Here is a 13,703-nt window from a genome sequence, read left to right as displayed (position 1 = left end):
GGAGTCAGAAGGTCCTGGGTTCTAATTCCGGCTCCACCACTTGTCTGCTGCGTGACCTGGGACAAGTCCAAGCGCTTAGAACAGTGCTTTGCACATAGTAAGCGCTTAATAAATGCCATTATTATCATTATTATTATTATTATTAAGTCACTTAACATCTCTGGACCTCAGTTACCTCATGTGGAAAATGGGGATTAAAAGCGTGAGCCCCACGTGGGACAACCTGATAATCTTTTATCTTTTGGCACATAGTAAGCACTTAACAAATACTATAATAATAATTATTATTAAATACCATTGATGGATGAATTGATAGCAACTCTATTGCATCATATTCTCCCAAGACCTAAGTGCAGGGTTCTGCACATGGTGAGCACTCATTAATTGATTAATTTGATTGATTCTAGAGGAGGAGAATCGATTGATGAATTGATAGCAACTCCTGACCGCTTAGTTCAGTGCCCTGCACACAGTCAGCACTCAATAAATCCCATCAATTGGTGAATTGCTAGCAATTCATTCATTCATTCATTCAATCGTATTTATTGAGCGCTTACTGTGTGCAGAGCACTGTACTAAGCGCTTGGGAAGTCCAAGTTGGCAACATCTAGAGACGGTCCCTACCCAGCAGCGGGTTCACAGTCTAGAAGGGGGAGGCAGACAATAAAACAAAACTTATTAACAAAATAAAAGAAATATATTCATTCATTCATTCAATCGTATTTATTGAGCGCTTACTCTATTGCACTCGTGGCTTAGTGGAAAGAGCCCGGGGATGGGAGTCAGAAGGTCGTGGGTTCTAATCCCGGCTCCGCCCCTTGTCTGCTGTGTGACCCTGGGCAAGTCGCTTAACTTCTCTGTTCCTCGGTTCCCTCCTCTGGAAAAGGGGGATTAAGACTGTGAGCCCCACGTGGGACAGCCTGATCAGTGCTTTGCATATAGTAAGCGCTTAACAAATATCATCATTATTATTATTATTGTCCTCTCCCAAGCGCTTAGTCCAGTGCTCTGCACACAGTGAGCACTCAATAAATGCCATGAATTGGTGAATTGCTAGCAATTCTATTGCATTATCCTCTCCCGGGAGCTTAGTCAGTTATCTGCACACAGCCAGTGTTCAATAAACGGCTCAATGGAAAGAGCCCGGGCTTGGGAGTCAAAGGTCTTGGGTTCAAATCCCAGCTCCGCCAATTGTGTGACCTTGGGCAAGTCACTTCACTTCTCTGGGCCTCAGTTCCCCCAACTACAAAATGGGGATTAATAAGGATGGCATTTATTAAGTGCTTACTATGTGCCAAGCACTGTTCTAAGTGCTGATTAAGACTGTGAGCCCCATGTGGGGCAACCTGATCACCTTGTATCCTCCCCAGCGCTTAGAACAGTGCTTTGCACATAGTAAGCGTTTAACAAATACAATCATTATTATTATTATTGTCCTCTCCCAAGCATTTTGTCCAGTGCTCTGCACACAGTCAGAGTTCAATAAGTGGCTCAATGGAAAGAGCCCGGGCTTGGGAGTCAGAGGTCATGGGTTCAAATCCCAGCTCCACCAATTGTCAGCTGTGTGACCTTGGGCAAGTCACTTCACTTCTCTGGGCCTCAGTTCCCCCATCTACAAAATGGGGATTAAGACTGTGAGCCCCATGTGGGGCAACCTGATCACCTTGTATCCTCCCCAGCGCTTAGAACAGTGCTTTGCACATAGTAAGCGCTTAACAAATACCATTATTATTATTATTATTGTCCTCTCCCAAGCATTTTGTCCAGTGCTGTGCACACAGTCAGCACTCAATAAACCCCATTAATTGGTGAATTGCTAACAATTCTCTTGCATTTTCCTCTCCCAAGACATTCATCCAGTGCTCTGCACACAGTCAGCGTTCAGTAAATGGCTCAATAGAAAGAGCCCGGGCTTGGGAGTCAGAGGTCATGGGTTCAAATCCCGGCTCCACCAATTGTCAGCTGTGTGACCTTGGGCAAGTCACTTAATAATAATAATAATGATGGCATTTGTTAAGCGCTTACTATGTGCAAAGCACCATTCTAAGCACTGGAGGGGGATACAAGGTGATCAGGTTGACCCACGTGGGGCTCACAGTCTTAATCCCCATTTTCCAGATGAGGTAACTGAGGCCCAGAGAAGCTAAGTGACTTGTCCAAAGTCACCCAGCTGACGATTGGTGGAGCCGGAATTTGAACCCATGACCTCTGACTCCCAAGCCCGGGCTCTTTCCATTGAACCACGCTGCTTCTCTACTTAACTTCGCTGGGCCTCAGTTCCCCCATCTATAAAATGGGGATGAAGACAGTGAGCCCCATCTGGGACAACGTGATCACCTTGTATCCTCCCCAGCGCTTAGAACAGTGCTTGGCACATAGTAAGTGCATAACAGATGCTGGCATTATTATTATTATTATTATTATTATTATTAATAAATCCCATCTATTGGTGAACTGCTATCAGTCTTATTGCATTGTCCTCTCCCAAGAGCTTCGTCCAGGGCTCTGCACACAGTCAGCACTCAATAAATCCCGTCGCTTGATGGATTTATTGATGGATGATGGATGATGATGATGATGGATTCATTCATTCATTCATTCAATTGTATTTAATCAATCAATCAATCGTATTTATTGAGCGCTTACTGTGTGCAGAGCACTGTACTAAGCGCTTGGGAAGTCCAAGTTGGCAACATATAGAGACGATCCCTACCCAACAGTGGGCTCACAGTCTAGAAGCGGGATGACGACGGTGATGATATAATGATGAATCCATCGATTGATGGATGGGGCCTAGGAGGGAGAGGGGCCGGCAGCAGGGTCTGTAGCTTGGGCTCCCGAGTAGGGGGCCGCCAAGGGAGTGGTGGGGGTTGTGGTGTACTTCCCAAGCGCTTAGTCCAGTGCTCTGCACACAGTAAGCGCTCAATAAAGACGATTGATTGATTGATTGATTGATTGGAGAGGCGGGAGGGGTGGACCGGAGTCTCCCCCTTCTAGCCTGTGAGCCCACTGTTGGGTAGGGACCGTCTCTTTATGTTACCAACTTGTACTTCCCAAGCGCTTAGTCCAGTGCTCTGCACACAGTAAGCGCTCAATAAATAATAATAATAATGATAATAATAATAATGATGCATTTATGAAGCGCTTACTATGTGCAAAGCACCGTTCTAAGCGCCGGGGAGGTTACAAGGTGATCAGGTTGTCCCACGGAGGGCTCACAGTCTTACTCCCCATTTTGCAGCTGAGGGAACTGAGGCCCAGAGAAGTGAAGTGACTTGCCCAAAGTTGCCAACTTGTACTTCCCAAGCGCTTAGCACGGTGCTCTCTGCACACAGTAAACGCTCAATGAATACGATTGACGATGATGACAAGTGGCAGAGCCGGGATTGGAACCCATGACCTCTGACTCCAAAGCCCGGGCTCCTTCCACTGAGCCACGCTGCTTCGATAAATCATCATCATCATCAATCGTATTTATTGAGCGCTTACTGTGTGCAGAGCACCGTACTGAGCGCTTGGGAAGTGGAAATTGGCAACATATAGAGACGGTCCCTACCCAACAGTGGGCTCACAGTCTAAAAGGGGCTCACAGTCTAATAAATGCGATTGATTGATTGATTGATTGATTGATTGGGGGGGGGTCCTGTCTTTCAGGGAGGGGCTGTGGAGGCTGTTGGAGCTGTCCCGAAAACCCATCTTCATCGCGTTCGAGAGCCAGCGCCGAGAGCTGTGCCACCCGGCCATCCGCCTGCTGAGCCAACACAGGCACACCGTCACCCTGCTGCTCTGGAGGGCCGGATCCATGGTGGGCACGGGCACCGCTGCGGGCATGGGGCCGGGGGGCACCGGGGAACACGGCCGGGCACACTCTCTCCATCATCATCATCATCAATCGTATTTATTGAGCGCTTACTATGTGCAGAGCACTGTACTAAGCGCTTGGGAAGTCCAAATTGGCAACATATAGAGACAGTCCCTACCCAACAGTGGGCTCACAGTCTAATAGGGGGAGACAGAGAACAAAACCAAACATACTAACAAAATCAAATCAATCAATCAATCAATCAATCAATCGTATTTATTGAGCGCTTACTATGTGCAGAGCACTGTACTAAGCGCTTGGGAAGTACAAATTGGCATCACATAGAGACAGTCATCATCATCATCATCATCAATCGTATTTATTGAGCGCTTACTGTGTGCAGAGCACTGTACTAAGCGCTTGGGAAGTACAAATTGGCAACATATAGAGACAGTCCCTACCCAACAGTGGGCTCACAGTCTAAAAGGGGGAGACGGAGAACAAAACCAAACATACTTACAAAATTAAATAAATAGAACAGATATGTACAAGTAAAATAAATAGAGTAATAAATATGTACAAACATATATACATATATACAGGTGCTGTGGGGAAGGGAAGGAGGTAAGATGGGGGGGATGGAGAGGGGGACGAGGGGGAGAGGAAGGAAGACAGTCCCTACCCAACAGTGGGCTCACAGTCTAAAAGGGGACATATCTTATTTTATTTGGACATATCTATTCTAAATAGAATAGATATGTCCAAATAAAATAAATAAATAAATAAATAGAGTAAAAAATATGTACAAACATATATACATATATACAGGTGCTGTGGGGAAGGGAAGGAGGTAAGATGCGGGGATGGAGAGGGGGACGACGGGGAGAGGAGGGAAGGGGCTCAGTGTGGGAAGGCCTCCTGGAGGAGGTGAGCTCTCAGCAGGGCCTTGAAGGGAGGAAGAGAGCTAGCTTGGCGGATGCGCAGAGGGAGGGCATTCCAGGCCCATCATCCATCCATCATCCATAGACACTAAGCTCGCTGCGGGCAGGCTCTGTGTCCGTTTATTGCCCTTCTGTCCTCTCCCAAGCGCTCCGTCCGGCGCTCTGCACACGGTAAGCGCTCAGTAAATTATCAATCGTATTTATTGAGCGCTTACTGTGTGCAGAGCACTGGACTAAGCGCTTGGGACGTACAAGTCGGCAACCCATAGAGACGGTCCCTACCCAACAGCGGGCTCACAGTCTAGATGGGGGAGACAGAGAACAAAACCAAACATACTAACAAAATAAAATAAATAGAATAGATATGTACAGGATAAATAAATAAAGTAATAAATATGTACAAACATATATGCATATGCATCATCCATGATGATGATGGTATTTGGTAAGCGCTTACTATGTGCCTACCACTGTTCTAAGCGCCGGGGGAGATACAAGGCCATCAGGTTGTCCCACTGTGAGCCCCACAAGGGACTGTATTTACCCTAACGCTTAAAATGGTGCTTGGCACATAGTCAACGCTTAATCAATCAATCATATTTATTGAGCGCTTACTGTGTGCAGAGCACTGTACTAAGCGCTTGCAGCGTGGCTCAGTGGAAAAAGCACGGGCTTTGGAGTCAGAGGTCATGGGTTCAAATCCCGGCTCCACCACTTGTCAACTGTGTGACTTTGGGCAAGTCACTTAACTTCTCTGGGCCTCAGTTCCCTCATCTGTAAAATGGGGATGAAGACTGTGAGCCCCACGTGGGACAACCTGATCACCTTGTAAATTCCCCAGCGCTTAGAACAGTGCTCTGCACATAGTAAGCGCTTAATAAATGCCATTATTATTATTATTATTATTATTTACAAGTTGGCAACGTAACTGCTTATAAATGCAATGGAATGAACGAATGAATCATCATCAGCCCCTCTAGACTCGAAGCTCCTTTTTTTAAAAAAATGGTGTCAGTTAAGCGCTTACTATGGGGGGCAAACTGATTACCTTGTATCTACCCCAGTGCTTAGACAGTGCTTGGCACATTGTATGCGCTCAATAAATGCGATGGAATGAACGAATGAATCATCATCAGCCCCTCTAGACTCGAAGCTCCTATTTTTTTTGTAAATGGTGTCAGTTAAGCGCTTACTATGGGGGGCAAACTGATTACCTTGTATCTACCCCAGTGCTTAGACAGTGCTTGGCACATACTATGCGCTCAATAAATACGATGGAATGAATGAATGAATCATCATCATCATCCCCTCTAGACTCGAAGCTCCTATTTTTTTTTAAATGGTGTCGCTTAAGCACTTACTATGGGGGGCAAACTGATTACCTTGTATCTACCCCAGTGCTTAGACAGTGCTTGGCACATAGTATGCGCCCAATAAATACGATGGAATGAATGAATGAATCATCATCATCCCCTCTAGACTCGAAGCTCCTATTTTTTTTTTAAATGTTGTCAGTTAAGCGCTTACTATGGGGGGCAAACTGATTACCTTGTATCTACCCCAGTGCTTAGACAGTGCTTGGCACATAGTATGCGCTCAATAAATACGATGGAATGAACGAATGAATCACCATCATCCCCTCTAGACTCGAAGCTCCTTTTTTTTAACGGTGTTGGTTGAGAAGCAGCATGGTTCAGTGGAAAGAGCAAGGGCTTTGGAGTCAGAGGTCATGGGTTCAAGTCCCAGCTATGTGACTTTGGGCAAGTCACTTCACTTCTCTGGGCCTCAGTGACCTCATCTGCAAAATGGGGATTAAGACTGTGAGTCCCCCATGGGACAACCTCGTCACCTTGTAACGTCCCCAGCACTTAGAACGGTGCTTTGCACATAGTTAAGCGCTTAATAAATGCCATCGTTATTATTATTATTATTATGTGGGGCAACCTGATTACCTTGTATCTACTTCAGTGCTTAGACAGTGCTTGGCACATAGTATGCACTCAATAAATACGATGGAATGAACGAATGACTCACCATCAGCCCCTCTAGACTCGAAGCTCCTTTTTTTTAAAAAATGGTGTCAGTTAAGCGCTTACTATGGGGAGCAAACTGATTACCTTGTATCTACCCCAGTGCTTAGACAGTGCTTGGCACATAGTATGCGCTCAATAAATACGACTGAATGAGCGAATGAATCATCATCAGCCCCTCTAGACTAGAAGCTCCTTTTTTAAAAAATGTTGTCGATTAAGCGCTTACTATGGGGGGCAAACTGATTACCTTGTATCTACCTCAGTGCTTAGAACAGTGCTTGGCACGTAGTATGCGCTCAATAAATACGATTGAATGAACGAATGAATCATCCTAAGCCCCTCCAGACTAGAACCTCCTTTTTTTTTAAATGGTGTCGGTTAAGCGCTTACTATGGGGGGCAAACTGATTACCTTGTATCTACCCCAGTGCTTAGAACAGTGCTTGGCACATAGTATGCGCTCAATAAATACGATTGAATGAACGAATGAATCATTATCATCCTCTCTAGACTAGAAACTCCTTCTTTTTTTAACAGTGTTGGTTAAGTGCTTACTATGTGGGGCAACCTGATTACCTGAAGCAGTGTAGTTCAGTAGAAAGAGCCCGGGCTTGGGAGTCAGAGGTCATGTGTTCAAATCCTGACTCCGCCACTCATCTGCTGTGTGACTTTGGGCAAGTCACGTCACTTCTCTGGGCCTCAGTTCCCTCATCTGTCAAAGGGGGATGAAGACTGTGAGCCCCACGTGGGACAACCTGATCACCTTGTATCCTCCCCAGCACTCAGAACAGTGCTTGGCACATAGTAAGCACTTAACAAATGCCATCAGTATTATTGTTATTATTACTTCGTATAAACCCCAGTGCTTAGAACAGTGCGTGGCACATAGTAAGGACTTAGCAAATACCATCATCATTATTATTATTATGTACCAAGCACTGTTCTAAGAGCTAGGGTAGATACAATCCTGGCTCCCCCAGTTATCAGCTGTGTGACTGTGGGCAAGTCACTTCACTTCTCTGGGCCTCAGTGACCTCATCTGTAAAATGGGGATGAAGACTGTGAGCCCCACGTGGGACAACCACATTGCCTTGTATCTACCCCAGTGCTTGGCACATAGTAAGTGCTTCACAAATACCGTTATTATTATTATTGTTACAAGTCATCAGGTTGGACACAGTCCCTGTCCCACATGGGGCTCACAGTCTTCCCCATTTTCTTCCCCATTTTCTTTCCCATTTTCTTCCCCATTCTTCCAGAATGCCCCACACTCCATCAGCCATCCTTCTGGTGGTGGATCTATAGAGTTTTCTTGGTAAAAATATGGAAACAGTTTACCATCGCCGCGTCCTTCCAGGAATTTTCTTAGCGAATAGCAATAATAATAATGATACTAATTCAGGTATGCTTACTATGTGCCAAGCACTGTACTACGCTCTGGGGTAGATACAAGATCACCAGATCCCAGATGGGGCTCACAGTTGGCGGGAGAACAGGGATTGAATCCCCATTTTGCAGATGAGAGAACTGAGGCCCGGAGAACTGAAATGACTTGCCCGAGGTCACCCAGGTGGTGAGTGGCACAGCCTGGCACAGAGTAAGCGCTTAACAATTTTTTGTGTGATGATGGTATTTGTTAGGCGCTTACTATGTGCCAAGCACTGTTCTAAGCGCTGGGGTAGATACAAGGTCATCAGGTTGTCCCACGTGGGGCTCACAGTCTTCATCCCCATTTTACAGATGAGGCAACTGAGGCCCAGAGAAGTGAAGTGGCTTGCCCAGGGTCACACAGCAAACAAGCGACAGAGGCGGGATTAGAACCCACATCCTCTGACTCCCAAGCCCGGGCTCTTTCCATTAGGCCACGCTGCTTCTTTATGTTATTCTGTGCCAAGCACTGTTCTAAGCACTGGACACTGGTCTAAATGCTAATAATAATAGTGGTATTTGTTCAGCACTTGTTTATGCACCAGGCACTGTACTAAGTGCTGAGTAGACACCACCCCCGGCCCTGCTTCCAGGCCCTGCTGTGTGGCCAGCCCAGACCTGGATGATAATAATAATAATGATAGCATTTATTAAGCGCTTACTAGGTGCAAAGCACTGTTCTAAGCGCTGGGGAGATTACAAGGTGATCAGGTTGTCCCACGGGGGGCTCACAGTCTTCATCCGCATTTTTACAGATGAGGGAACTGAGGCCCAGAGAAGTGAAGTGACTTGCCCAAAGTCACACAGCTGACAATTGGCAGAGCCGGGATTTGAACCCATGACCTCTGACTCCAAAGCCCATGCTCTTTTCCACTGAGCCACGCTGCTTGTCAGAAGGACGTCAGATGTCAGAAGGTCCTGGGTTCTAATCCCAGCTCCATCCCTCGTCTGCTCTGTAACCTTGGGCAAGTCACTTCCCTTCCTCTGTGCCTCAGTTCCTCATCTGGAAAATGGGGATCGAGACTGAGAGCCCCACCTGGGACAGGGACTGTGTCCAACCCAATTTGCTTGTAATAATAATAATGATGATGATGGTATTTGTTAAGTGCTTCCCTCTTATAGACTGTGAGCCTGTTGTTGGGTAGGGACCATCTCTATACGTTGCCAACTTGTACTTCACAAGTGCTTAGTCCAGTGCTCTGCACACAGTAAGCGCTCAATAAATATGATTGAATGAATGAATGAATGAATGAAAGTGCTTACGATGTGCCAAGCACTGTTCTAAGCGCTGGGGGAGATACAAGGTATCTATACCTGTATATATGTATATATGTTTGTGTGTATTTATTACTCTATTTATTTATTTATTTTACTTGTACGTATTTATTCTATTTATTTTATTTTGTTAATATGTTTTGTTTTGTTGTCTGTCTCCCCCTTCTAGACTGTAAGCCCGCTGTTGGGTAGGGACTGTCTCTAGATGTTGCCAACTTGGACTTCCCAAGCGCTTAGTCCAGTGCTCTGCACACAGTAAGCGCTCAATAAATGCGATTGAATGAATGAATGAAAAGGTGATCAGGTTGTCCCACAGGGGGCTCCCAGTCTTCTAAATACGATTGATTGATTCATCCCCACTTTCCAGATGAGGGAACTGAGGCCCAGAGACGTAAAGTGACTTGCCCAAAGTCACACAGCTCCAGTCTTCATCCCCACTTTCCAGATGAGGGAACTGAGGCCCAGAGAAGTGAAGTGACTTGCCCAAAGTCACACAGCTAACAAGTGGTGGGATTAGAACCCACGTCCTCTGACTCCCAAGCGCTTGCTCTCTCCACTAAGCTGTCCTGCTTCTCCACCCCAGCGCTTAGTATGGTGCCTGAATGAATTAACAACATGGCCTAGTGGATAGATCCCGGCCCTGGGAGTCAGAAGGCCATGGGTTCAAATCCCGGCTCCACCAATTGTCAGCTGTGTGACCTTGGGCAAGTCCCCTCACTTCTCTGGGCCTCAGTTACCTCATCTGGAAAATGGGGGCTAAGACTCTGAAGCCCCACGAGCCCGTTCTAGACTGTGAGCCCGTTGTTCTAGACTGTGAGCCCGCTGTTGGGTAGGGACCGTCTCTATATGTTGCCAACTTGGACTTCCCAAGCGCTTAGTCCCGTGCTCTGCACACAGTAAGCGCTCAATAAATACGATTGAATGAGTGAATGAATGACAGGGACTCTGTCCGACCCGATTTGCTTTTCATTCATTCATTCAATCGTATTTATTGAGCGCTTACTGTGTGCAGAGCACTGGACTGAGCGCTTGGGAAGTACAAGTTGGCAACATATACATATGGCAACATATACATTTGCTTGTACCCACCCCAGCGCTTAGTATAGTACCTGGCACATAGTAAGCGCTTAACAAATACCAGTATTATTCACAACTATTATTATTATTATTATTATTATTATTATCAATAGCTGGCCACGGGGTGGCGCTGTTTCCTAGGAAACCCCCTAGCAGCTTTTCCCCCATGGTTTTCCTAGGTGACAGCGCCACCCCGTGGCGGGAGAAGGCTCTGGGTCATTCATTCATTCATTAATTAATTCATTCATTCAATCGCATTTATTATTATTATATTATATATCAATCAATCAATCGTATTTATTGAGCGCTTACCTGTGTGCAGAGCACTGGACTGAGCGCTTGGGAAGTACAGGTTGGCAACATATACATATGGCAACATATACATTTGCTTGTATCCACCCCAGCGCTTAGTATAGTGCCTGGCACATAGTAAGTGCTTAACAAATACCAGTATTATTCACAATTATCATTATTATTATTATTATTATTATTATTATTATTATTATTATTATCAATAGCTAGCCACGGGGTGGCGCTGTCTCCTAGGAAACCCCCTAACAGCTTTTCCCCCATGGTTTTCCTAGGTGACAGCGCCACCCCGTGGCGGGAGAAGGCTCTGGGTCATTCATTCATTCATTCATTCATTCAATCGTATTTATTATTATTATATTATATATCAATCAATCAATCGTATTTATTGAGCGCTTACCTGTGTGCAGAGCACTGGACTGAGCGCTTGGGAAGTACAAGTTGGCAACATATACATATGGCAACATATACATTTGCTTGTATCCACCCCAGCGCTTAGTATAGTGCCTGGCACATAGTAAGTGCTTAACAAATACCAGTATTATTCACAATTCTTCTTCTTCTTCTTCTTCTTCTTCTTATTATTATCATCAATAGCTGGCCACGGGGTGGCGCTGTCTCCTAGGAAACCCCCTAGCAGCTTTTCCCCCATGGTTTTCCTAGGTGACAGCGCCACCCGGTGACGGGAGAAGGCTCTGGGTCATTCATTCATTCATTCATTCATTCATTCATTCATTCATTCAATCAATCGCATTTATTATTATTATATTATATATCAATCAATCAATCGTATTTATTGAGCGCTTACTGTGTGCAGAGCACTGTACTAAGCGCTTGGGAAGTACAAGTTGGCAACATATAGAGATGGTCCCAACCCAACAGTGGGCTCACAGTCTAGAAGATATGTAATAGATATATAATAATAATAATAATAATAATAATAATAATAATGGCATTTGTTAAGCGCTTACTATGTGCGAAACACTGTTCTAAGCTCTGGGGAGGATACAAGGTGATCGGGTTGTCCCACGGGGGGCTCACAGTCTTAATCCTCATTTTCCAGATGAGGTAACTGAGGCACAGAGAAGTTAACTGACTTGCCCAAAGTCACCCAGCTGACAATGGGCAGAGCTGGGATTTGAACCCATGACCTCTGACTCCCAAGCCTGGGCTGTTTCCACTGAGCCACGCTGCTTCTCTAATATATAATCATTATCAATGATATTATCGACACTATTACTATCAACAATATTATTCATTATTTAATAATAAGTATTAACAATTATAGTAATTATAAGTAATAATAATATAAGTAGTAAGTAATTATAAGCAGCGTGGCTCAGCGGAGAAGCAGCGTGGCTCAGCGGAAAGAGCCCGGGCTTTGGAGTCAGAGGTCATGGGTTCAAATGCCGGCTCTGCCAATTGTCAGCTGGGTGACTTTGGGCAAGTCTCCCCCTTCTAGACCGTGAACCCGCTGTTGGGTAGGGACCGTCTCTATATGTTGCCAACTTGTACTTCCCAAGCGCTTAGTACAGTGCTCTGCACACAGTAAGCGCTCAATAAATACGATTGAATGAATGAATGAAGTCAGTTCACTTCTCTGAGCCTCAGTTATCTCATTTGTAAAATGAGGGATTAAGACTGTGAGCTCCCCATGGGACAACTTGATCACCTTGTAACCTCCCCTGTGCTTAGAACAGTGCTTTGCACATAGGAAGTGCTTAATAAATGCCATTATTATAATAAGTAATAATATAAGTAAAAGGTAATTATAAGTAATACTCAATTACTTATACTACTTTCAATAATGTTATTAATAATTTTAGACTGTGAGCCCACTGTTGGGTAGGGACTGTCTCTATGTGTTGCCAATTTGTACTTCCCAAGCGCTTAGTACAGTGCTCTGCACATAGTAAGCGCTCAATAAATACGATTGATTGATTGATTGATTATTATCGATAATAATGATAATTGCATTTGTTAAGTGCAAAGCACTACATGCAAAGCACTGTTCTAAGCGCTGGGATAGATACAGGGCAATCAGGGTGTCCCACGTGGAGCTCACAGGCTTCATCCCCATTTTACAGATGAGGGAACTGAGGCCCAGAGAAGTGAAGCGACTTGCCCCAAGTCACACAGCTGACAAGTGGCAGAAGCGGGATTAGAACCCACACCCTCCGACTCCCAAGCCCGGGCTCTTTCCACTAAACCACGCTGTTTCTTTACTGTGTGTAGAGCACTGTACTAAGCGCTTGGAAAATACAACTGGACAACAGATAGAGACGATCTCTACCCAACAACGGGCTCACAGTCTAGAAGCGGGGAGACAGGCAACAAAGCAAAGCAAAACAAGTAGACAGGCATCAATAGCGGCAGTATAAATAAATAGAATTATAGATATACACATATCATTAAAAACAATAGAATAATAAAATAATAAATACAGACAGACAGACAGAGCTGGCCCAGGTTCCTGTCCAAGAGCCTAGGGGAATCTGTTAGATTGTTCTGGTGGACTCTCCTAAGCACTTAGTTCAGTGCTCTGTACATAAGTACATAAGTAATAAATACATATTTATTACTCTATTTATTTATTTATTTTACTTGTACATATCTATTCTATTTATTTTATTTTGTTAGCATGTTTGGTTTTGTCTCCCCCTTCTAGACTGTGAGCCCACTGTTGGGTAGGGACTGTCTCTATATGTTGCCAATTTGTACTTCCCAAGCGCTTAGTCCAGTGCTCTGCACACAGTAAGCGCTCAATAAATACGATTGATTGATTGATTGATAAGTGCTTAGTACAGTGCTCTGCACGCAGTAAGCGCTCAATAAATAC

General features: G+C 44.9%; 1 protein-coding gene across 3 annotated transcripts in view; it reads left to right on the top strand.

Annotated features, from left to right (window-relative positions):
• Positions 1 to 13,703, top strand: part of SIGIRR (single Ig and TIR domain containing) — an 89,914-nt gene that overhangs the window by 63,823 nt on the left and 12,388 nt on the right. For all 3 annotated transcript variants that reach the window (XM_038764594.1, XM_038764595.1, XM_038764593.1), the window contains one exon: positions 3,655 to 3,805. In XM_038764594.1, the coding sequence (XP_038620522.1) occupies positions 3,655 to 3,805 (151 nt within the window). The remainder of the gene's footprint in view (positions 1 to 3,654; positions 3,806 to 13,703) is intronic.

The sequence above is a fragment of the Tachyglossus aculeatus genome, chromosome 22 (genome assembly GCF_015852505.1).
Source record: "Tachyglossus aculeatus isolate mTacAcu1 chromosome 22, mTacAcu1.pri, whole genome shotgun sequence".
Classification (NCBI taxonomy): Eukaryota; Metazoa; Chordata; class Mammalia; order Monotremata; family Tachyglossidae; genus Tachyglossus; species Tachyglossus aculeatus.
Note: the sequence above shows the minus strand (reverse complement) of the source record. Positions and strands in the feature narration are given on the sequence as shown.